Raw genomic sequence first — 27,356 nt, 5'->3', positions numbered from 1 at the left:
TATGGCACAGCTGTAAATCTGCCTAGACAAGGTTGTCTTCAAAAACTGAGTGACTGTGAAGGGACTAGTGAGGGAGGCCACCAAGAGACCTATGACCACTCTAGAAGAGTTACAAGCTCCAGTGACTGAGATGGAATTGATTGTGCATTTAACTGTTGTTCGGGTGCTTCATCAGTCGCAGCTTTACAGGAAAGTGACTAAGAGAATGCCACTGCTGAAAAAAACTCCTGTGAAATCTCAGCTAGAGTTTGTTAGGAGGCATGTGGGAGACTCTGAAATCAGCTGGAAGAAGATTCTATGGTCTGATGAAACCAAAATTGATCATTTTGGCCATCAGACTAAATGCTATATTTGGCGTGAGCCAAACACGGCACATCATCAAAAGCATATCATCCCTACCGTGAAGCTTGGTGGTGGCTGCATCATCCTGTGGGGGTGCTTCACTGCCGCAGGCCCTGAAAGGCTTGTGAAGGTAGAGGGTAAAGTGAATGCAGTCGAATACAGGGAAATCCTGATGTAGTCTGCAAGAGAACTGCAGCTTGGGAGAAGGTTTATTTTCAAGCAAGACAGTGACCCCAAACATAAAGCCAAAACTGCATAGGAATGGGTTAAAAACAACAAAGTTAATGTCTTGGAGTGGGCAAGTTGGAGTCCAGACCTCAATCCAATTGAGAATTTGTGGCTGGACTTGAAAAGGGCTGTTTATTCACGATCCCCTTGCAATCTAACAGAGCTTAAGCAGTTTCATAAAGAAAAATGGGGAAAGATTGCAGTGTCCTGGTGTGCAAAGCTGATAGAGACCTATCCACACAGACTCAAAGCTGTAATTGCTGCCAACGGCACAGCTACTAAATACTGACTTGAAGTGGGTGGTTAATTATGCAATAAATTATTTTGTGTTTAATAATTGCAAATCATTTAGACCAATTTGTAGAAATTTTGTTTCACTTTGACATGAAAGATTCTTTTCTGTTGATCAGTGTCAAAAAAACCAAATTAAATCCACTGTGATTCAATATTGTAAAACAATAAAACATGAAAACTTCTGGAGGTAGGGTGAATAGAATACTTTTAATAGCCACTATAAATCCACTGTGACACAATACTTCAAGAGATTAGTCATAAAGCATTCTCGCTTCTGCCTGAGGAGTGACCTGGATCTGCTTACGTTAGAACAGATCAACAACAGATGCCATTTCATTTGCCCTTCACTCAGCTTTGGAGCACCTGGACCATAAAGGTGCATAGTTCAAGATGCTCTTTCCTAACTGCCACTCAGCAGTCAATGCAATCATCCTCTCAAATCTATTCACTAAGCTCCAAGTCCTAAGCCTCAATACTCCCCTGTGTAACTGGATCTTGATCTCCTCATTTGCAGACCCCAGTCAATATGGCTTGGCAACAGCATCTCTTCCACAATCACCATCAGCACAGATGAACCACAAAACTGTGTGCTTAGTCTCCTGCTCTACTTGCTTCATACTTATGACTATGAGGCTAAGTACAGCTCCAATGACATATTTAACTTTCAAGTTCAAAGTAAATTTATTATCAAAACACATGTATGTCACCATATGTAACCCTGAAATTCATTTGCTTGAGGGTAGACTCATTAAATCTGTAATAGAACCATAACCATAATAAAACCTCACCGACTTTATCAACCATTAAAGTCACTACACGACAGTATCAAGCAATTCAGATTATACAGTAATATCTATGTAATCTTCAGAAAGTCACAATACTAAACACCCCTAGAATAGTCCGAATGTTCTTAGCAGTTGACAAATAAACATGCCTGGCTATGCCCGTACCTCAGGTTTTACCAGCTTGAGCTGAGAGGAAAATAAATAAATAAATAAATAAATAAACAAATAAATAAACAAACAAACAAACAAACAAATAAATAAATAAATAGATAGATAGATAGATAGATAGACAGACAGACAGACAGATAGATAAATAAACAAATAAATAAATAAATAGATGGATAGATAGATAAATAAATAGATAGATAAATAAATAGATAAACAAATAAATAAATAGATAGATAGATAGATAGATAGATAAATAATCTACATTAAGAACATGAAATGAACATCCTTCGAGAAAGACTCAGTAGGTTGTAGGAACATTTCAATAATGGGGCAAATGAAATTGGGTGAAATTACATCCTTTGGTTCAAGAGCCTGATGGTTGAGAGGCAATAATTATTCCTAAACCTGATGATGTGGGTCCTGAGGCTCCTGTACTTTCCTGATGCCACCATTGTTTTTGGCCAAATCAAATATGGCAATGAATTGGGAGATAGAAGATCTGATTTTATGGTACCACAACAACAATCTCTCACTCAACGTCAGTAACCAAAGAGATGATTATCAACTACATAAGGAAGAAACCGGATGTTCATTAGTCAGTCCTCATTAGGACATCAGAGTTGGAGAGGGTCAGTAGCTTTACATTTCTTGGCATTATCATATCAGAGAAACTCTCCTGGGACCAACACATAGGTGCCATCACAAAGAAGGCACAATAGTAACTCTACTATTTTACAAGTTTGCATAGATTCAGTATATCACCAAAAACAACGACAAATTTCTATAGATGCACAGTGGAGAGTAATCGAACAGGTATCATAACATGGTATGGAAACAATAATGGCCAGAACTAGAGAAGTCTACAAAAAGTGGTGGGTATAGCCAGCCCATTACAAACAAGGCCCTCGCCACTACTGAGCACACTTACATAGCGTGCCGCCATAAGAAGGCAGCAGCCATCTTCAAAGACCCATACCATCAGGGCGATGTTCTCTTCTGGCTACTTCAATTGGGCAGGAGGTTAGGTCCCACAACACCAGATTTAGGTACAGTTATTACTCTATATCAAGCTCTTGCACCAGCATGGATAACTTCTCTCACCTCAACAACAACTCGTTTCTGCAATCACTTTCAAGGACTCTCAAGAACTCATGTCCTCAATATTTTTTATTTATTTGCACAATAGTCATTGTTTGCCTTTGTTTATATATATTTTTAAATTAATTATATTGCAGTTCTTTATTTTTGTGTAAACGCCTGCAAGAAAGTGAATCTCAAGGTAGCATATATGTATTCTGATAGTAAATTTTGGTTTGACTTTGATTTTAATTTAAACAAATAACCAAATGATTCTCTTGAAAATAAAATGTACCTAAAAATGCAAATTGATATTACTTTAATAGGAGATACAGCAGTTAATTGACCTCTTTGATAAATCGGACCACTCTAATTCCTTCCTCCTCACTTTATTCATAAATGTACAGACATTTAGTGGATTCATTCTAGGCTCTTCTGTAAATGCTACTACATAAAAAATCTATTCTTCCATTTTTTTAAAATCATGACATTCTTGGCTACAACTTACTACTGCAGACTATCCTTCAAATGATAATAAATTTAAGAATATTTAAAAATGGGCAGCTAGAATAAAAATATGTGTATATTCTAAAAACAGCTATTACACTCCAAGCAATCTAGTGAACAAATAATAAACAATGGATCTTGCTTTTATGTCTAGCTAGACATATTCACTGATGCAAATAAGAAAGGTCACTTGTGCCTTGAGACAAATCCTCCAACAGAAGAACATCATCTCACCAGCATCACTTGTTGAAATGTTATCATTCGTATTTCTTATCTGCCAGGCAACAGTAGTAATGTCTTAGAGTTCAATTTAAGGTAATTAGCACACTAAGAATTGTTGTGGCAAATAAATAAAACAATTTCTCTAGTAGCAACCAATCTAAAACATGTTCCTCAAATGAAACCAAACATTAGTTAACAATAAACATCTTTACTTACACATATTTATCCACATAAAAAACATTAAATTCTTGATCTGAATGATAAATAACCTAAAATCCTGGTGTATTTTAAATAACATCACCATGAAGTCTGCTACAGGCAAATATAAAACTCATTTTCAATCTTTAAATATTTTTTCTATAGAATTATATTAGGAGATTCTTTTTACATACAAAGTCAATAAATTGTCTAGACAGATGGGTCTGCATATTGTATCTAGATAATATATTGCTGATTAGAAAATGAGATCAGTCAAATTGTGCACTTGGAAACAAACTATATTTAAGGAAACAACATTATTGAATCCTATTGCTCACTTTAAAAACACCATATTTCTTCCCTTGACCCAGAAGTCCTGTGCTGCCTAATATATTTTGAAACAAGTCCCGTTTTAAATCCTTCATGGTATTATCGCAAATGAATTAAAAATAGCTCTAAGCAAAATTCAGATGCTTCATTCTGATCAAAATAGAAAGAGATTAATTAATCAAGTTTCAGTATGGCAGGCAGTGCACATCTGGCTCGAAATGTATGCACGTTTCCTACTTGACTTGAGACCTTGGTGAGCCAGAGGTCAAGTAGGGTTTGCAGCTGAATATGAAGTCCATAGGACGATGAGGGATCCTTGTCGTCGGTATACCTGTTGCACTGTGCAGTGTGGAGAACATAGTGGCAAACCCAGACCTCTGATGATATGTGAAATTCTAAACAAACGATCCATCCCCTTTACAGCACCAGAAGGCCTGTGGACATTCCTGCTCTCTATCCATTACTTTCGTACCCTTAATCTGAGCCTAAACTATAATGTTGCATGCAGTCTCCTTGATGATGGCTTAATTGATGCCAATCCACCACTGACATGTCCAGTCTCCCCAACACCAGCTAATATTTTAAGGTTTCTGGTACACTCCTTGGCCAATGTTGTGTTCAATCTCTCATTTATAAACTTCCACTTTCATTAGAAGATTAAAGAGCTTGGGTAAAATCTGTCATATGAAATTTTATGTTTGGAATGGTCTGAATTAGAATCCCTCAATCCAGAGACAATTGTGCAAGCTGCTTTTTCCAGCATGAAACTTACAACTATAGTCAGTAGGGAGAACAGACCCAGTTCTCCATCCCTTTATGAATGAGAAATCTGGACACCATGATCACAATATCCTTCTCATTTCTTTTGATTTCATGCAATGTGCAATTGCATTTGATCTTTTGTACACAGAAATTCACTGCCAAATGTTTAGATTCTTAACACAAGTCCAATCAGTCCTTTCAGCATAACTGGTGTTCTAGTTTTTTGACTGAGAGGTCAGTCTGAGCCCAGAATAATATTTATATCTGTTCTCGGTCTGATTGCTGTCTGGTCTTAAAGAATTCCAAGTGTAAATAAGAAAATTCTAAACATGCTTACTGTATCATCATACAAAAGTCAAGACCCTGTCTTCTACCACTTTCTTGTTCCTTCAAGATTGCAATTTAAAACTTCAAAAGTCTAACAGTCAAATTTCAGAAGCCTAACCAGTCTGCATTACTGCTGTTTTCTACTCTCATCAGCAAAGAGAATTCTGCCATTTCCATGACAGGACCAGCAGAAAATTGCAGATTAACATAATCTATATCCAAATATTTCTTCAAAATAGTCTAACTTTAAATTTTATAGTTTATTCCTTCTCCTTCTATGGGACAATGTTGCATCAGTTTCTCTGACAGAATTGAAAACAATTACAGAAATTAAAGCAATTTTCATATTTTGTTATGTTCTAAACAGCTATGTGGCACTATTCAAAGTTTTCATTACTATAAATTTCTAAATTAGCATGATCATTTCACATTTGATTAGGTCAGTTCAATGAAAAGACACAGTGTCAGCAGCAATGCTCACCTGATCTGATGTGTAGGCCACCAGGTTAGATACGATCATGTTTTCCGCCATATCATAATTATTTGACTGAAATAGTGTAACCATCTTCCTTTTAGCCACAAGAAGTGCCACCAGTGTACTTTCACAGGCTGTGCTCTAAATAAATAAATAAATCGTGATTTTAAAAGTGATTTACAAAATCAAAACATAGAATGCAGAAGGAATTTTAATCAAAAAACAACTGAGGGAATATTTCTGGAATGTGAAAAAGTGTTAATATTTCAAGTCAATCATCTTTCATCAGAATTCATCTACCAACTCTTTCTTTCCATAGAGATTGTCATAGAGATTGCCTGACCTGCCATGTATTTACAGCATTTTCGGTTTTTATTCAAATTCCAAAGCAAAAAAAAAATATTATTTTGTGTTTGGATTATTAAAAATATTAAACTCATGAATTAATAATGTTGTGTAATTTGTGCGATACATTATGGCATACTTTCCTAGATAAGATGCACAAAGCACTATTTGGTTGGTCTTTGAAAGGCCATTAAACAGAAAAATAATTAATCAACATTAATCATAGAAAATACATTGTACACTGGCATTGTGGGGAGGTGGGGTTGAAAGGAGAGGATGGACAGCAATGAAAGATGGAAGGAGGGTGATAGATATACACTCAGTGTTCACTTTATTAGGCATATTTGTACACTTGCTTGTTAATGTAAATATCTAATCTACCAGCAACTCAGTGTATCAAAGCATGTAGACATGGTCAAGAGGTCCAGTTGTTGTTCAAACGAAACATCAGAGTGGGGAAAAAAGTGATCTCAGTGACTTTGATCATGGATTGTTGGTGCCAGATGGGGTGGGTTTAAATATCTCAGAAACTGCTGAACTCCTAGGATTCTCAGGCACAACCGTCTCTAGAGTTTACAGAGAAAGGCGTGAAAAACAAGAAACATTCAGTGAGCAGCAGTTCCGAGGACAAGAACACATTGTTAATGACGGAGATCAGAAGAGAATGGACAGACTGGTTCAAGCTGACTGGAAGGTGACAGTAACTCAAATAACCACATGTTACTACAGTAGTGTGCAGAAGACTTGCACAACATGTCAAACTTTAAAGTGGGTGGGCTACAGCAGTGGAAGATAAAGTGAACACTAATTGAATATTATATACAGTATGTGTATGATTCATCAACCAGGAAGGCAGTACTATAATGCTTTGTGGAGAGCAAAGGCCATGACAAGTCACAGAAGATGTCATGGTCATCCACTGCAGCCAAGACCTCAGTTTGAGAACAACACACACAAAATGCAGGCCAGGCAGCATCTATAAGGAGAAGCACTGTCGACGTTTCGGGCCAAGACCCTTCGTCAGGACTAACTGAAAGGAGAGATACTAAGAGATTAGAAAGTAGTGGGGGGAGGGGAAAATGTGAAGTGATAGGAGAAGACCGGAGGGGGTGGGGCGAAGCTGAGAGCCGGAAAGGTGATTGGCGAAAGTGATACAGAGCTGGAGAAGGGAAAGGATCATGGGACGGGAGGCCTCGGGAGGAAGAAAGGGGGAGGGGGGAGCACCAGAGGGAGATGGAGAACAGGCAGACTGATGGGCAGAGAGAGAGAGAAAAACAAACAACTAAATATTGTCAGGGATGGGGTAAGAAGGGGAGGAGGGGCATTAGGATTTGAGAAATCAATTTTTGGTTTGGAATGCTGTTGTTCACTTCAACTGTTTGCATGATTTGTATTTTTTTCTTTCGCTTGTGCAACAAGTGTTGGCCCTTTATTTTTGTTTTTATTCTTTTTTTTCTCTAAATGGTTTCTTGCTTTGAGGTAGCTGGGAGCAAGAAAATCTCATAGTTTACAATTTATACATCATGTGATCATAAATGTACTTGAACTAATAGTAGTGCTGAGGGTTAGAGGATGGGGAGGTAGTGAGGGAGAGGGGAGGAGAGGGGAGAGAGGAAGACAGAGGGAGACAGAGAGGGAGAGAAGAGAAAGATTAAAAAATTATTGGATCTGTGGTTTCCCTCTGGCATTGTGCAGATCAACTCATAGGTGGATGATAAGCATCGTCTTGTTTTCTGTACTACTACTTTGGTAATCATTTGTTTTTCTTTCTGCATTCTAATAATTTAATAAAATTATTTCTTGTGGTCATCAACATGTGCATACAGGAGTACCTCCTTTGTTTGTCAAAAATTCATCCTGCTGAATTGGAAAAGAACACAGAATGAATTTAATTATTTTTTTACATGACCTTAATTAAATTCATAATCAGAAAACATGAAAGCAGCGATTTTTCAGAATTAACTGAAAAATGGTGAGGTTAACTCTATTAAATGTGATCTATCCTGGGCTAACATATTGATGCAGTTACAAAGAAAGCATGGCAGGGGCTATATTTCATTTGGAGTTTGAAGAGATTTGGAATGTCAGCAAAGACACTTGCACATTTCTACAGATGTACTGTGGAGAGCACTCTAACTGGCTGCACCACTGTCTGGTGTGGAAGGTGACGTTGAGGGGCTACTGCACAGGATTTAAACAGAATTTTTCATACTCAGTTCGTGGAATATGCTTGAGTTGTCAGTTTTCTAAAGCAGAATCAAAGCACTTGAGAGGGAACAAGATAAACATGGTAAAGTTATTAAAGGCAGGGAAATATTATTTGAATTTAGAGTCACATTTTTATTTTAAATATTTCTATCCAGCTTTGAACTTTCTTTTGAATTTCTACCATTGAGATTTACAAATCTCACCAAATTCTGGGAGGGTTTCAGAGGATTGGAAGGCATCAAATTGGACTCCCTTATTCAAGTTGGGAAAAAGACAAATGGTGGGGGATAATTGTAGGCTACTTGGTTTAACCTCTATTGTCGGCAAGATGCTAGAGTCAATAACGGGAAATAGCAAGAAGGATACAACTAGTAGGGTATCCCAGCGATTAGCTCTTGATCTTCAATGATTAACTATTTATATGGAGAGTCTGCAGGAAGGAGCAGAATATAAGGTATCCAAGTTTGCCGATGACACAATAGTCTGAAAGGCACATTGTGAAGAGGATGTTGTGATTCTGCAAAGGCATATAGGTAGATAGACTGGGTATAAACTTGGCAAATAGAGCTTAATATGGGAAATTATATAGTCGTGCACATTAATAATAAGAATCAAAGGGCAGATTATTACAATTACTGAACATAGAAGAGAAGCTGAAGCTAACCCATATCAGCTCTGATCATACTGAATGACAAGGGCAGCTTGAGGTACCAGATAACCTATTCCTGCTCCTATTTTCTTGTGCTCCTTTGTTTAAAACAGTTGCTTGACGAATTTCTTTTTCTGTGATCAAATTTCAAACTCAAACAAAATCAAGGGTTTTGTTAAAATCCTTCCAGGTGAAATACTTTGTAATCTTGGATGGATGACCTGTACTTACAAAGAAATTTCAGGCCTGCGTTGCTTGAACTTCCTTATTCATGGTCAACAGTTGCAAAATTTGGACTAAAAGAAGGAGCCCTTCTGACTCAGATCTGTATGTGGTGAGGTACTCACTCTCCATGAGTCATTACAATTTCTGCCCTCTTAGTGATTTATTTCTCATTGTATATCAAAGAGCACTCTGCTTTTCAGTACAATTCTCAGAGGGGAAACTCATAATAAGTTGCTATGATACGTTTTTCTCCATTGCTGACAGAGTACAGACAACTGTTGCAATGGTGAAACAAACAAAACAGGGAAGAAATGTGGTTCAAATGACGCACATTCTCTCACATCAAAAATCGATTGATGCATTTTCTTTCCAATTTGTGTCTTTTTCAAACGCCTGCTGAAATGTATCTGTAATTTGCTCACTGCTGGGTGACAAACACAATAGATGGCAAAATTACATTCAAGCACACGTTTTGCCAACATCAAAATTACATCTAAAAACAAAAATGGATTTCTGTTGTCCGCTATTATGCTGCCTGCGATTTCCTCCCTCACAGGAATTTTTTATCAGTAACAGCTCCACAGATTCCAATTAATTTGAAAGGTTTCTTTCTATCACAAACAATTAATAATTATGTGCAAACCGAAATTTCAAGTAACCACAACTTCTTGAAAAGAGAATGACATTTGCAAATGATAAGCATCAAATAATGAAGCAGATGTTCCACTAGCTGTGATATTTGAGCTATTTTTAATCAAAATAAAGATAACTGCTTTTGAAGTTATTGCATCCCCTACCTGAAAGTGTCTATCATCTGTTTGAATCAATATTATTACCACTGTCTAAGTTTACTTTAACCATGAATGACTCACAGGAAATTACAACAGACTCCTCAATACATATAAAACGAGAGGCCTGGCATTGTCTCGAAACTTATCTGAAATCAAACTAATAGCATCAGAGAAAATGAGTCTGAGCCCAACTACTAAATCACTTTCCTCTGCTAGAGTTTTATTTTGTGTCCACAATGAAAGGAGGTGGCTGTCCCTTCAGCAAGAATCTCATTCAAACAGTGGCAGCAAAGCTAATCCTGGTATGCTGCAGTATTTTTTAAAATTAAGTTGTCTTGCTATCACAATCTTAACGACTCTTAGGTCTAGAGCAATAACCACAGGATAACAATAGTAAACTCTGTTGTTTAGTGTGAGAGGACCTCCAATTTCAGCAATGTTTATGCCATCTTTAATTGTCTGTGAGAAAGCAAGCTAACATGCACGGTACTGTTAGGTAGGAAGTTACTTGGTGTTGGCTCAGCATTGATAAAGGACATGCTATATTTCCATGCTAATAGGGCTTGGAGGTGAATCAAATCCAACATGACGACAAACTTTATTCTTAAAGATGTGAGATGTAGAGAGAAGGTGCTAGGTGCTAGAGAAGCCGAGCTAGTTACTGCAGAGCAAGTTGTAGGTGGCTGCGCGGGAGTCGCCTGTTGCCAGTAGTAGTGGGAATAACTGATCAGGCAGCCTGTAAAGTCCTGGATGGTGCTAAGCTTCTTGATCTCCTCTCATTTGAGCAAATTACAAATCTTGTAGGTAATGGAAAATCTTTGGAGAACTCATTGCAGGGTTACCAGTCTCTCATTTATTCTTCATGTAGCAATTTCATCACACAGGTCAGCTCTTCAGTGCAACAAATGTTTTGTCGTTATTAGATTTCAGTTAAGTTTCACTCATATTATCGTATCTTCTGCATCAACTTAATTGCATAGTCCCAGCCACTTCACAAAGTAAGGGAGGGGGAGTTCAGAATGAGCCCTTACTATGAAGCCATAGAGAGAAAATACTTGACAGCCAATTAAGTGCCAACCCTCTCTTAATCGACTATCACAGCTAATAAAATGTTTCTGCTCCTGACATTCTCAAATATAATTATTCCAAAAGAAACAAAAAAAATCACAAAAGAAATTTCACAAAAAGACAAATGGAATCATTTACAAATATTCAAATAAAATCAAACAATTAAAAATAATCTAAAAATACTCACTCTAATTCCTCAGAGCCACTCTTTTACATGGTGATGAATAGTAGAGTATTCCCTGTACCTTGTAAAAGTATTCAGTCCCCATCCCTTTGTTCATATAAGTGACTATTACAACTAAATATTTTGATTGATTTAACTGAGAATTTTTATTTGTGAATCACATCTTTTTTTCATAGTAGAGCCCAAAATACGGGGAAAATTGGAAAGCATGGAAAACTAAAAATTCAAAAAGTGAAGTGTCAGCAGTTCAAAGTATTCATCTCCCTTTACCAAGTACTTGGTTGAACCACTTCCCGCAGTTATTACGGCCTGTAGTCTTTTTTGGATAAGTCTCTAATAGCTTTGCACAACGTGATAGAGCAAGAGTTCCACATTCTTCCTTGCAAAATTGCTCAAGCTGTGCCAGGCTGTGGACAGCAATCTTAAGGTCTTACCAGAGATGTTCAATTGGGTTAAGGTCAGGACTCTGACTGAGCCACTCAAGGACATCAAATTTCTTCATTTGAAGCCATGGTTGTTCTGGCAGTTGTTGTCCTGCTGAAAGACTAACTTCCTCGCCAGTTTAAGTTTTCTGGCAGAGGCCAGCATGTTTTTATCCAGATCTCACTGTATTTAGCAGCATTCATCTTGCCATCAATCCTGACCAGATTTCCACTCCCTGCTGCTGAAAAACACTCCACATGGCACGTCGCTATCTCCATGGTGTTGCCTGGCTGATGTGCAGTATTAGATTTATGTCACATGTACCACTAAATAAAACATAATCCTTGCCCATAAAGACTTTGCAAAGGGTCACTCAGAAGATACAATAAAAATATGAAAGAAGGTCATGTGGCCAAATGAGACTAAAGTGGAATTTTTTGGCCTCAACACTAAGTGATATGTGTGGCGAAAAGATTACTGTCCATCTAACCTAGGACAGGTTGAGTAATTTTGCATGGAGGAGTGGACAACTCATGCTCTATCATATTGTGCAAAGCAAATAGAGACTTACTGAAAAAGACTACTGGCTGTAACACCTGTGGGAAATGGTTCAACCAAGTACTGAGCCAAGCTGGATGAATACTTGTGAACTGATGACACTTAAGTTTTGAATTTTTAGTTTTTCATGCTTTACAATGTGTCCTGTTTTTTGGGCTCTACTGTGAAGAAAGGAGCACATGATTCACAAATAAAAATTCCCAGTTAAATTGATCAAAATCCCAGGTTGTAATACTCACTTATGTGAACAAAGGATTGAAGGCTGAATACTCCATCTACTTCAGATGGCTCAAGCAGGTTGGTCAGTGCAAGCACTGGGTGGAGTATTCCTCCAGCTTTGTACTCAGTTGCTGGGACTCCAGATGTAGCATTATTACACTGTCATCTAAAAGCAGTCAGACCAGTTAGGATTTCTGCATCTGTACACTCATATGTGAATGCCTCAAATGTCCCACTTCTGTGAAGCAGTCTATGTCTGATCTCTCTCATCAGCTGAAAATTTCCAGGTGTTCTATATTCTTTAATTATAAAATCTCAAATCTCTGGATAACAGAAATTAGGCTAATTGATTTATAATTCCTTTGACCCCTCATTTTATCTGGTTGAGTTGCTAGATCCTTACAACATGAATCAGAGGTTCTAAATATTTGTGGTGATAAATTTATTTGTGTTTTTGTCACTAACATAGATGATCAGCTTCTATCTCTGCTATTGGCAGATTCCTCCAGCAATTTATTACAATTCACAATTCATGCCATGAGCTACTCTTTGCCAAACATCAGTCTTTTTTTAAAAAAAGTGCACACACAAACGATACACACTCAATTAATCCATTACTGCTTTTCCAGCACATTTTGAGCAATTCTAATAAAACAGAATTCACTTTGGTCTTTTATTCAAATTGTTCTTGCCTGTATCACTCCACCGCCTCCATTCCCAGTCCCAAATAGAAACTCGTCAGGCAGGTTCAGCATCTTCCCCAGCCAGTCAAGCATCACCATCTCCAATTCCGTACACGCAGGGCTTGCAACCTAAGGGTAAAGCAGGAGTTTAAGATATCTCTAATGATCTTAAATTTAAGGCATCCTAATGACAAAGTAAAATAAATTTTTAATAAGGAACATCAAGTAAGCAAAAGCACTCATAAGGTGGTGTATGAGAGGAGCATACTGCAAAGGCTATGGAGCATTATGGATAATCCCCCTCATACCCTCTGTGACATACTGGATAAACAGAGGAGCACTTTTAATAACCAAAGTGCACCACAAGAGATCCTTTCTCTCTGTGACTGTATGACTCTGCAGCTCTTCCTCCTTAAGTATATATGTATATGGTTTCATTGCACATCTGTATTTTGCACTATTACTTTTTAATCCCCATTTTGTATTCTTTTTCATACCTCAATATTTCATATCTTTGTATTTCAAAGTATATATTTCTGACTGACCAACCTTGCAACAATAATTTCCTTCAGGATAAATAAAATTTTATCTTATGTCATAATACTGAGATTTGCAATGAATTGATATTGCTGGTGTGGGAGTAGCAGCCAGAAAGGTCCTTGAAATAGATTTTAGTCTGGTCATTATTTGAACTGCTGTTAACAGAGAAGTGTCATTATATAGTATCTTCACAAAGGTGCTATGTGACTTCATGAACAAAGGCGCTGTTGACAGTGCAGAAGAACAAATCTTCAGGAAAGGCTGCTTCTATAAGCATTGGCAAAATCTCAAATCCCAAGGAAAAGGTCCCTAATAATCAAGTAATTCAGCTGGACCTATAAGATCCTGTGGAAGAGAGCACTCTAATATTAAACTAGGTTGTACATTGTCTCTCCAAAGTGCTGAGCCAAGTTGAAATTTTACATTTACTTGTTAATCCCTATCACATTACATCCAGCAGTCAAAACACACATTTGTCAGGTTAGAGGATGGTGGTGGGGAGACTAATGCCAGAAATATGACATTCGGTACTGTAATGAGTCTAAATTCTAACTGTGCCTACTCTTACCACTGCTGATCCTGCTCACCCTGTTCATTAAAAAACTGCACAAAAAAGTCACTTCACATTTTCGTTTTTAACTTTCTGGGGAAGTTGGGAATAGCAGATGGAAAGGAAGACAGGAAATATGAGACAAAAGACGAGAAGATGGGTGAGGAGTGAAGAGTGGAACAGAAAGTGGAAAATATAATAAAAGGAAAGAGATACAGTTCATGGATAAATGAGCAAGAATGGAACAAGTGAAATTAAATAGGATTGAGGGTTGGTTTGAGTCTCCTAGCCTCATCCATGGGGTTTATTTTCCAGACAGAGGTGAGTTCCTCTCTTCATCAAATGCAGTAAACTTGCACTTACTGGAGTGTGATTTATGAACCTTTTCTTCCCCAGCCCTCTTCTACTTGCTCAATGAGAATAGTGGATGCAAAAAAAAAAATCCTTTGCTTCCTGTCATGAATTCAAAACTATGCCTTTTTAGTAATGAGTGTCACTACTTGATGTTTGATATATCAAACTTTGCCAATGAAAGCACCTGTAGTACTTGTCACTAAATAATGGCAGAAATATAATAATCTAAAGAGAAAAGTAGTTCTTTCATTCCAGAATATCATGCACATAAAAATAAACACAGATGATGGAAATCTAAAATACAACAGATCATGAAGGAAATATTCAATAGGTCAGTTTGGGAAGAGAAAGTGAGTTAACATTTCACCTTTACCAGAACTGGGAAGGAGACAAAAGAAGTCTGTTAAGCTGCAGGGAGGCTTGGGTTGAAAGTTGCCTCTGATGGGGTACAGCCAAGATTACTATGGAGATAAGCTGTAAATAAGATTATCTGGTCAATGAATAAATGAAAGCAGTTAAGAATGAGAACATAAACAGAAAAGTTGCAAATACAGAACAGGAAAACATATGCAGTGCATTTTCCACTTTCAATTAAAAAGAGGGAATCCTAACAATGGAAAGCCAGCTGAAAGCCCTTGGTAACCCCAGATCCTGGAATAGATCCTGGAATAGAGGCAGATAATAGTTGATCTCTGTCCCCTGAATAGATTCTAAACTGCTACTTACATGAAACAGAAATCAGAGATTAATAGTTTCATTAAAAAAAAATTAATTGAGTTTTCGATGGTTACAGAAGAAGAAAAAAAACAGTTATCAACCCTTCCCTCCTCCCCTTAACCCCCTCCCCCATAACATATCCCTATAGAAAGAAGGAAAAAGAAAGAGAAGAAGAAAGAAAGAAAGAAAGAATGCCTGGATATCGAAAGATCCCCACATGCTCCATGGCATTCATAAAAACTTCAGTATATATCTTTATTTATTTCCTCAAATAACCAATAATTTTATCTTCAGAGCATCTATATACTTAATCCTGTCTTTTGCAAAATAAGGGCGCCAAATTTTCAGAAATGTTTCATATTTATCTCTTAAATTATAAGTAATTTTTTTCAAGTGGAATACAGCTGAAGCTGAAGATACAGCTGGAGTCTCATGTAGATAGGGTGGTGAAGAGGGCTTTTGGAAAGCTGGCCTTTATAAATCAAAGCATTGAGTACAGAAGTTGGGATGTAATGCTAAAGTTGTACAAGGCATTGGTAAGGCCAAATTTGGAATATTGTGTGCAGTTCTGGTCACCGAATTATAGGAAAGATATCAATAAATTAGAGAGAGTGCAGAGACGATTTACTAGGATGTTACCTGGGTTTCAGCAATTAAGTTACAGAGAAAGGTTGAACAAGTTAGGTCTCTATTCATTGGAGCGTAGAAGGTTGAGGGGGGATTTGATCGAGGTATTTAAAATTTTGAGAGGGATAGATAGAGTTACCGTGAACAGGCTGTTTCCATTGAGAGTAGGGGAGATTCAAACTAGAGGACATGATTTGAGAATTAGGGGGCAGAAGTTTAAGGGAAACATGAGAGGGTATTTCTTTACTCAAAGAGTGATAGCTGTGTGGAATGAGCTTCCTGTAGAAGTAGTAGAGGCCAGTTCAGTTGTGTCATTTAAGGTAAAATTGGATAGGTATATGGACAGGAAAGGAGTGGAGGGTTATGGGCTGAGTGCGGGTAGGTGGGACTAGGTGAGATTAAGGGTTCGGCACGGACTAGGAGGGCCAAGATGACCTGTTTCCGTGCTGTGATTGTTATATGATTATATGGTTATAAGATTTTGTTCTTCCAATGGTCTATACTTAAGTATGAATCCGATTTCCAAGTAACTGCAATAGCCTTTCTGGCTACTGCCAATGCAATTTTTATGAATTCTTTCTGATACTTATTCAATTTGGGTTTCGGTTTTATCCCTTCAATATCACCTAGTAAAAATAGTATTGGGTTATGTGGAAGTTGTGTTCCAATAATTTGTTCCAGTAAAATTCTTAAAATAGTTTCATTTATAGTTCTTCAACACTTTGGAATTCAAGTTTATGTGATCCCTCCCATTGGTACTCTTTATATGAACAGAGAAATCTCCATTTCTAGGAAAGATACTGATGTTGGGCTAGTTGATTAGTTTATTCAAGCCCAGTTTCTACCAACAATCACTGTCAAAAACTGTATCTGAAGGTTTACTAAGATACAGATATTAGGAGGTTAACAGGTTGTACTTCAGCTACTTTCCATAATCTGTGTTGCTCCCTGTTTATTTTCTTTGTATTCTAATCTACTCAGTTTATTACTGCATTGACTAGTAAATATCCTGAGACCAACTGCCGGCAGAATACAAAGAATGTACCTCACCCAATGTCAAGTATAATTTATCAAGAAATAGAGATTTCCAAAGGATAAAGCTGCAGGCACATCATATCTCTTTTAGGATTTTTAAAAATTTAATTCAGTTCATGAGACAACTAAGAAATGTCCTGAATAAAATGTGCTGCACAGCTGCCTCAGTGACTAAGGCACAGCAAATATAAACTATGTTTGTTTAACTAAATGGAAAATTGTGTGTGATTGGCAGATGTGATTTTTGGTGTCCCTTCATCATATCAACAATCTCATTGTCATGACATCTCTATTAACATATTGTGCTGTGCAAATCATGGTCATTTGGCTGCAAGTCACCATGAGGTAGCATTTTTTATATGTTTTATTCTGAATGGCAGTAAATGATTGGCTCTATTCAACTGCATATGCGTCCATCCCACTTCAAAGCAGCTGTAAGCAATAATAGCTGTTGTTCCCTTTGTAGATAAGGTAAATTATAGCAGAAATGTATATAGTAGTATATAGTAGTAGTAGTATATAATAATCTATAGTAGTCTTGACAATGAATAAAATATACAGTATGTTAGAAATAAATGCCAGAAATAACTGTAGGAAATTAATTGGATCTGTTAAAAAAAAGCAGAACTAACTAACTAGCAAATTTTGAAGGGAGTTGGTAAAAATCAGACTCATTTTCCTAATTTTAATTAAAGCATCATTCTGTAATAAGTAACACTAAACAAGGAAAGGCCAGAAAGCTGAATATTTCTAATATGGAGCTACAGTCAACGGCCACATTATTAAATACCTCTTGTACCTAATAAAGTTGCCACTGAGTGTACGTCCATGGTCTTCTGTCACCCTAGCCCATCCACTTCCAGGTTCAATGTGTTGTGCATGTTTAGAGGTGTTCTTCTGCACACCACTCTTTTAACATGTGGTTACTTGAGTAACCGCCATCTTCCTGTTAGCTTGAAACATTTGGCCATTCTCCTCTGATCTCTCTCATTACTAAGCTGCTTTCAGCTTCAGAGCCACTGCTCGCTGAATGTTATTTCTTGTTTCTTGCATGATTCTTTGGAAACTCTAGAGAACGCTGTGCATGAAAATTCCAGGAGATTTCTGGGATCTTATATCACCCTATTTGGCATCACCCTAACAGTCATTCCATGCTCAATGTCAATTAGCTCACATTTCTTCCCCATTCTGTTTGGTCTGAAAAGCATACATGTCTGTATGCTTCTATGTATTGAGTTGCTGCCACATGCTTGCTTGCTTAGATAATTGTATTAATGAACAGGTGTAGCTAATAAAGTGGCCATTGAGTGTACTTGTCTAACATTGACTCAGAAAACTCGAAATAAAATTAATTAGAAATGCAAAAGTTAAATAAGTGTGGGCTCAATACTGGTAAGGCAATGTTCAATAAATTTAAGTGATTTAAGTGATTTTGTTTGATGAGGTAATTGGATTGATAACATGAGTATAGTACATGCAGCACCTAGAGATTTACGAATGTTATTTGACACATTGTCCTTCTTGGGATTTGTTAGAAAAACAGAGGATACACTATTAAAATCAATGTTGTAGTGTGAAGAAAATATGTTATTTAAATTTAAAACTTAATTGTTATGTTACTTTTTTGTAAATACATGAGCGACCATTCGCAGTTATAATCCCAGTGCACCGAAATGTTGAGACCTGATAGGGTGGCCCATAATTTCACTCTCAATTATGAGACAATATTGAGTTTTGAAAATTGGTGGAGTTAATTGTTACAGGTTGCAGGAACACTTAAGACATGTTAGTTGAATATGCATTTAGCTAGAAGTTACCATTTTCATCTGGGAGATAACATATGTTGAGAAGAAAAATGGGAGCAAAAGCTGATTGGAAAAATGGCAAAGTTCATGGGTGAACATTGAGACATAGGACATCAAATGCATACAGTCGGCCCTCCTTATCCACGGGGGATTGGTTCCGAGCCCCCCGTGGATAACAAAAATCGCGGATGCTCAAGTCCCTTATTTAACCTGAATCAGTGCTGTGGTCTTTAGGACCCAAGGGAACAATAGACAATAGACAATAGACAATAGGTGCAGAAGTAGACCATTCGGCCCCTCGAGTCTGCACCGCCATTCTGAGATCATGGCTGATCATTCACTATCAATACCCAGTCCCTGCCTTGTCCCCATATCCCTTGATTCCCCTATCCATCAGATAACTATCTAGCTCCTTCTTGAAAGCATCCAGAGAATTGGCCTTCACCGTCTTCCGAGGCAGTGCATTCCACACCTCCACAACTCTCTGGGAGAAGAAGCTCTTCCTCAACTCTGTTTTAAATAACTGACCTCTTATTCTCAGTCCATGCCCTCTGGTACTGGACTCTCCCAACATCTGGAACATATTTCCTGCCTCAATACTATCAAATCCTTTAATTATCTTAAACGTTTCAATCAGATCCCCTCTCAATCTCCTCAATTCCAGCGTGTACAAGCCCAATCTCTCCAATCTCTCTGCGTAAGACAGCCCTGCCATCTCAGGAATCAACCTAGTGAATCTACGCTGCACTTCCTCAATTGCCAGAATGTCCTTCCTTAAACCTGGAGACCAAAACTGTACACAATATTCCAGGTTTGGTCTCACCAGGGCCCTGTACAAATGCAAAAGGACATCCTTGCTCTTGTACTCAATTCCCCTTGTAACAAAGGCCAACATTCCATTTGCCCTCTTCACTGCCTGTTGCACTTGCTCATTCACCTTCATTGACTGGTGAACTAGGACTCCTAGGTCTCTTTGCATTTCTCCCTTACCTAACTCTACACCGTTCAGACAATACTCTGCCCTCTTGTTCCTGCTTCCAAAGTGGATAACTTCACATTTATTCACATTGAATGACATCTGCCAAGTATCTGCCCACTCACCCAGCCTATCCAAGTCTCCCTGTATTCTCCTAACGTCCTCTTCGCATGTCACACTGCCACCCAGTTTAGATCGTCAGCAAACTTGCTGATATAGTTTTCAATGCCCTCATCTAAATCATTGACATAAATCGTAAAGAGCTGTGGTCCCAATACGGAGCCCTGTGGTACCCCACTAGTCACTCCAGCCAGTCCGAGAAACACCCATTCACTGCTACCCTTTGCTTTCTATCTGCCAACCAGTTTTCTATCCATGTTGAAACCCTGCCCTCAATGCCATGAGCTCTGATTTTACTCACCAATCTCCTATGTGGCACCTTATCGAATGCCTTCTGAAAATCTAGGTACACAACATCCATTACCCTCGTCTAACATCCTTGTTACACCCTCAAAAAACTCCAACAGATTAGTCAAGCATGATTTGCCCTTGGTAAATCCATGCTGGCTCGGCCTAATCCTATTTCTGCCATCAAGATGTGCCACTATTTCGTCCTTAATAATGGACTCAAGCATCTTCCCCACGACTGACGTTAGGCTAACAGGGCAATAGTTCTCCGTTTTCTCCTTCCCTCCCTTCTTGAAAAGTGGGATAACATTAGCCACTCTCCAATCTTCAGGAACTGATCCTGAATCTAAGGAACATTGGAAAATGATTACCAATACATCCGCAATTTCCTGAGCAACCTCTTTTAGAACCCTCGGATGCAGACGATCTGGACCCAGGGATTTATTAGCCTTCAGTCCTACCAGTCTACTCATCACAGTTTCTTTCCTAATGTCAATCTGTCTCAATTCCTCTGATATCTTATGACCCTGGCCCATCCATACAGCTGGGAGATTGCTTGTGTCCTCCCTGGTGAAGACAGATCTAAAGTACGCATTAAATTCTCTTGCCATTTCCCTGTTTCCCATAACAATTTCTCCCAATTCATTCTTCAAGGGGCCAACATTGTTCTTAACTATCTTCTTTCTCTTCACATAGCTAAAAAACCTTTTGCTATCCCCTTTTATATTCCTGGCTAGACTGAGCTCATACCTGATTTTTTCTCTCCATATTGCTTTTTTAGTTAAGATCTGCTGTTCCTTAAAACTTTCCCAATCATCTGTATTCCCATTCATCTTAGCCCTGTCATACTTCTTTTTCTTTAATGCTATACAATCTCTGACTTCCTTTGTCAACCACTGTGGCCCCTTCCCCCTCTTTGAATCCTTCATTCTCATTGGAATGAACTGCTTTTGCATCTTTTGTATTATACCCAAGAATATCTGCCACTGCTGATCCACTGTCTTTCCTGCCAGGGCATCCGCCCATTTAACTTTGGCCAGCTCTTCCCTCATGGCTCTGTAGTCTCCTTTATTTAATTGCAACACTGACACCTCTGATCTGCCCTTATCCCTCTCAAATTGTAGATAAAAACTTATCATGTTATGATCACTACTTCCTAATGGCTCCTTTACTTCAAGATCATTTATCAATTCCTGTTCATTACACATCACCAAGTCCAAAATAGCCTCGTTCCTGGTTAGCTCAAGCACAAGCTGTTCTAAAAATACATCCCTTAGACACTCCACAAACTCCCTATCCTGGGGTCCAGCACCTACCTGATTCTCCCAGTTCACCTGCATGTTGAAATCTCCCATAACGACTGCATTACCTTTAGCACATGCGAATGTTAACTCCCTAATCAACTTGTACCCAATATCCACGTTACTGTTTGGGGGCCTGTACACAACACCCATTAGGGTCTTTTTACCCTTACTGTTCCTCAGCTCAATCCACACAGACTCTACTTCCCCTGTTCCCAAGTCACCTCTTGCTAAGGACTGAATCTCATTCCTCACCAACAGGGCCACCCCACCCCCTCTTCCCATATTTCTGTCTCTACGATAGCACGTATACCCTGGTACACTCAATTCCCAGGCCTGATCCCCTTGCAGCCATGTCTCCGTTATCCCAACAATATCGTAGTTCCCCATTTTCATCTGAGCTTCAAGCTCACCTGTCTTATTTCTGACACTACGCGCATTCAAGTATAGAATTCATTGCCCATTCCTCCTCTCTTTGGTTAAAACACTGTCTACTGTACCTATTCCAACTCCTTGAACTTCCATCGGGCTAATTGCACCCTGAATTTTGATGATCTTCTCAAGATCACCCAAACCTTCGACACATTTAACCCCATGCTCCTTCTGACCAACCCTCTGGTTCTGGACCCCCAGACTTTATTTAACATGCTCAGAGCGGTGGGCATTAGGACCCGGCATAGCTCTGAATCCGCAGTGTTTCTGTTCACAAAAATAATCACGATCGCGATTGAAAGTAAAACGGAAATAATAAAGCAATTGGAAAGAGGTGAAATGTCGTCTGTCATCAGAAAAGCGTTAGGTTACAGTTGGTCAACGATCGGAACAATTTTAATGGAGCATGTGAAAGGCCCCGCCCCGATAAAAGCTACAATTATTACTAAGCAACACAATGGTTGAATTATTGGGTTTTGGGATTTTGGGTTTTTGATCCTCCACATCACCCCGGCATGGTGGAGAGCGCACTCGATAGCAATCTGTCACTGGATCGAACTCGGGAACTTCCCAAGCCTGGCGCTGAAACATACGGTCTTCAGTGCTTTATATGAATAGAAAGGTAAAATATATACTATATACGAATGCACATGTTTGATTAACTGACGCTTAATAATACCAGATGTACCTGTTCCGACTTACTTAGTAAGACAACTTCCAATTTTTTCTATCCCGATCCATGATAACCATCGCACATCCTCCCGTATACTTTAAATCATCTCTAGATTACTTATAACAGCTAATATAATGTAAATGCTATGTAAAATAGTTGTTATACTGCATTGTTTAGGGAATAATGACAGAAAAAAAGTCTGTACATGCTTGAACAACAAGTGCTGGAAGAGCACTTCCGGGTTTTTGCGATCCGCGGTTGGTTGAATTCGTGGATGCTGAATTCACGGATGAGGAGGGCCAACTGTATTAAATCACAAAACTAACAGCATTTATGCTCAATAAATAGGCTTTAGTCATGTAAAGATATAATGTTCAATTAGTCGACAATAAATTTCTGTGTAATATTTTGGATGCCATAGAGCAGATGCCATTGATGAGAGAGCTACTAAGTGCTAGAAGAGGGGATTGCTATTTCAGATAAACCAAAGAAAGGTTAAATAAAAATGGTTAGCTCAAAATGTATATGGCTCTTGAAACGGTGATGAGGAGAGATCAAATCAAAATTGTCAAAAATATTTTGGTGGGAGAAATTCAGAAAAATTCTTATGATATTATGATTGCAAATAATGCTTTTCTACAGCAAGTGGTTTAGACAGATACCAATGCGCCTATGAAGAGAATATTGAGCAAACAGTTGAAGCAGAAGAAGTAACGGAAGAAAAGCACCTAAAAATTTCTTCAGGCAGTACACAGTTTCTGGACTGGAGATGGACCAACCATTTCAGAAAACAGCTATAATTCCGATTTTTTGTCCACCTAAAGTTTGTCTCACCATCACCTCTTTTGCCTATCATTTAACCTCCCATCTTCTATTCTACAACAAACTAACTCTCTGTCTCTCATTTTCTCACTCTTATATCTTTGAAATGTAATGTTTTCCTGTAGCTTATGATTTTATGTCAAAATATGTCTATGTCCTTCCAGTCCTGGCAAAGGTCAAGAAGCTGAAATATTACCACTGATCTATGACATATGAAATATGATCTCCTGATCATATACCTATCCAACATACTCTTAAATACATCAGTTAGTTAGAATCAGTTCACTGTGACCAACTATTTTCCTCCATACCCAACTAGATGTGGTCAAATAATCCTCTGCATTGGATTTGCTTCACACTTCTACAATTCCTTTGGACTATCCCAGGGTTTTACTGCTGGTGCTTCATCTAATTCTCATATTAACAACATCAGCAGCATTGCAAGGCAATGGGAAATAGCAAAGTCTTCTGTAAACCTGTAAAAGCTAAGAGGAAAGTTAAGATAGGGATTCGGGCATGTATGAAAAACTCAAGGGTTTATGATAGTGCAATGGCAGTGCATTTTAGCAAATGGATTACGGAATTGAGTATGAGAGAACAAGACACAAGAGTAGTTATAATATCACACGGTGGATTGAAAAACAATTAATGTTATTTCTATATCAGAGCCTTGTAGCTGAATGTACTAAAAGACTGTGACTGTGTGAATAAAAAGCATTTGTTAAAGGAGGTATAATATTGTTTTCTATAAGGACCAGTAAGTGGATAAACTTAGGATAGGTAAATGAGCGATGACGCATTCTAACAGAAAAATTGGGAATGCTTAAATACATCTCAAAAATAAAGAAACTGAAATGAAAAATAAAATAAGAACCATTTTATAACGTCAGATTGATTGATGGATTTGTGGTTTGCTTTACTTCCAACAGCTTCTTCACAACTGGGAGTTACATAATCATGTCAGTGGTATGCCAAAGGAGGCATTCACCAAAAAGAGGAAACCTTGAATATTTTTGTTTCTAAAGGAAAATTCAAAAAGATCAGAAAGCTGCATTTAAGATGTCGAATTACGTTAATCACCTTTCCCGCTGTGTCAGACAAGTTGACTCAGAACCCCAACATTCAGTGTCTGCAATCTTTACATAACTAATCACATATAATATATAATAAACACATCGGAGAATCATACCCAGGAAAAGCCGACACAGCCAATGGCTCCAGACAGCATATCGCCCAGGAGACTAGGAAAGGACGTGAGTCCAGGAAAATAGGCATGAAAATGAGGACTTTGCCAGTGGGTGATCTGAAAAAAAAAACACCAATGTAATCACATTGAATAGAAACCAAACAAGCCACAAGAAACACTCACTAATGAGGAACTCAGCAAGTCAGGCGGGATCTATGGAGGGAATAAAGAGTCGACATTTTGGCCGGAGACTCTTCATCAGGACTGGAAAGGAAAGGGACAGATAAGAATAAACCATTGATAATTTCGCCAATGTTTCAATAACCGATCGATCCACAAACATTTCATTCAAACAAGTGGTCAAAAAATCTCGACTACACTGTCTTCTGTTCACTGCCGTGCAAGCTCCCTTTTCATGTGGTCATTTCTCTATCCATTTGCTCACATCGTTAGCAACTGGTTGTTTTAATATAGTATTTGCAGCATTTCATATAGGGAAAAACGGTGCGTTATCTAAAACCAGGGAATAAATTAGTTGGTTATATTTTCTTACCCCCGGCATGATGACTCTGTCGACATCCTTCATTATTTCCTCGTAACTGTCGGGGTCCTGGGGAGCGCTGTCTGGGATGAGCGGCCGAAGGTAACCGGGCTGCACCGCTGGGTAGACTGGACGCTCTTCGACAGATTTCAGGTAATCTGTAATAAAATCCACCATTTCTTTGCCCCTTGCGCGGAATTCCTCGAAATCCATGGCGCTTTCGTTCAGGTTCCTACTATAAAGAGCATTAGAAACATTATCATTTTAGTAAACACCTGGAAAATTTGGCATTGTTCAAATCAGAAAGAAAGTCTACACATCAAAACTAATAGATATTTATCTTTTTTACCACAATCACGAAATGAACGACTCTTTTCAGATGTAAACTGCTTCAGTACCCAGATCAATTCTATTACTTAGAACTGTTTATATTATTCCGGATTCATTTGACCCAGCTTCCCATTGAGCCAATTACAATTTCTGTTGTGACCGTTTAACACTGCCTGCTTTACTTAACGCGGTGAGCCTTTTCATAAATCTGATGAAGAATAATCCGATCGCATTTAGCTGTGTTCCACATTGTGCACACACTTGTTGGATTATGTATTTCAAACGGCACCGTAATTAAACGTTTGTCAGTTTGTTGAATCAATAACGTGGACTGATCTGTACTCAACGCTTACCTCCACCGCTTTCTTGTACTTTGTTCTCTGCACTTCCAGGCGAAATGATTATTTTATATATATATGAGTAACCTAGGGCAAAATCAGAATATTGTCCCAGCCAATTTCCTCCAACAATCACGACCAGGATAAAGCCCCTCCTACCCATTATACAGTATCCGGAAGCTTGAAGTAAGCGGCCGAGTAAAACAGCGTTATTTCGACAACTCTGCTTACTGATTTTTATTTCTTCAGTTTGCCCGCTTTACGGATACTTTCCAATTCCCTTTCAGGTAGAATTGCAGCACTGACTGCCCCAGTAAATATTTCAGGCAAAGTTTTCTGCTTCTAGTATTTGCTATATTTTCATTGTTTAGTCATGGAAAAATTAATTATTGCTAAGTTTGAGATACTAGAGCAATATACTTGATTGCAAGTGATAAAGCAGCTCAAAAGTTCACGACACTTGATGCAACATATTCAAGTACAGAGGACTGGCTTTAGTACAGATTGATTCCATTGAGCTGCACCACTGAACGCCACAGGAGATCCTTTCTCCATGCCTTGGAGACTCTAACTCCTCCTCCTTAAGTATATAACTATATGGTTTCATAGCACATCTGTATTTTGTGCTATTACTTTTTAATCCACATTTTATATTTTTTGGACTCAATGCTTGCATTTTATACTTTAAAGTATATGTTTTTGGCTGAGCAACCTTACAACAATAATTTCCTTTCGGATAAATAAAGTCTTATCTTATGTTATAATACTGGGGTTTGCATTGAGTTGCTATTGCTGGTGTGGGAGCCAGAAAAGTCCTCAAAAATATCTTATCTTATACCTGTATTGATGACAATACAAATTTGGAATTGGAATTGGTCTATTATTGACCATTCATTGTTAATCAGTTTACATAAATCCTGACAAACACTTCCCAGTGAAATGTATTCCTTGGTTAGAGTCAATGTGACCTGGCAACCCCCATGTAGGAAAATAATCCTTGATCAGAGATCTGTTGTGTGTGTGGCATTGGCTTTCTTTGCTGAAGTAGTTTCCACCCATCATGAAAACTTGTTCACTATTACTAGTACATCTGAGTATTCTTGACACTTTGGTAAAGAATGTAGTCCACTTGTAAGTGTAAAAATGGGCCATCTGGGGCAGGGACCTCTTAACTGTGGCTCCAGGATTTGTCATGCATCTTTCAATTATCTATCAAGTCTGTGCCCTGAACTTGGGACTCCACCACAATCTGTAGAATCTGTTAATCATCTTTTCCTAGGGAGCACCCTAGGGAGTGTAGCTGCTATGTCAGATAAGGAAAAACAACATATTTGAAGTTATTAGTCTCTGACTAGTGCCATATCTCCACACTCAGTCAATGTTTTACCTCGCAACTTTCTCCATCCTGAACCACTTTTCTTCGTTAGAGCATTGAATATATCTTGTATGTTCATATGTGACATAGAGTTCACCTTTGTTTTCATAATTTCATTCACGCATTCGGTGTTCACAGTACTTTTAATTCTGGCATTTTATTACTTCTTTTACTCCTTCCTGTGCTGCAATTTTTTTGCAATCTCAACTGTGAATACATTTATAAGGCTTTCTATTAAAGTCATTTTGGACTGGCTTTTATATTTTAATACAGCCACT

The 27,356-nt window shown here is 38.2% G+C and overlaps 1 protein-coding gene across 1 annotated transcript in view; it reads right to left on the bottom strand.

Annotated features, from left to right (window-relative positions):
* Window positions 1-25,248, bottom strand: part of LOC132394992 (aromatic-L-amino-acid decarboxylase-like) — a 94,574-nt gene extending 69,326 nt beyond the window's left edge. Inside the window, exons 1-4 of the mRNA XM_059971325.1 lie at window positions 25,048-25,248; window positions 24,498-24,611; window positions 13,078-13,197; window positions 5,722-5,856 (exon numbers count right to left, since the gene is read on the bottom strand). Coding sequence (XP_059827308.1) covers window positions 5,722-5,856; window positions 13,078-13,197; window positions 24,498-24,611; window positions 25,048-25,248 — 570 coding nt within the window. The remainder of the gene's footprint in view (window positions 1-5,721; window positions 5,857-13,077; window positions 13,198-24,497; window positions 24,612-25,047) is intronic.
* Window positions 25,249-27,356: the final 2,108 nt, after the last annotated feature.

Source organism: Hypanus sabinus, chromosome 6 (genome assembly GCF_030144855.1).
Source record: "Hypanus sabinus isolate sHypSab1 chromosome 6, sHypSab1.hap1, whole genome shotgun sequence".
NCBI lineage: Eukaryota > Metazoa > Chordata > Chondrichthyes > Myliobatiformes > Dasyatidae > Hypanus > Hypanus sabinus.
Note: the sequence above shows the minus strand (reverse complement) of the source record. Positions and strands in the feature narration are given on the sequence as shown.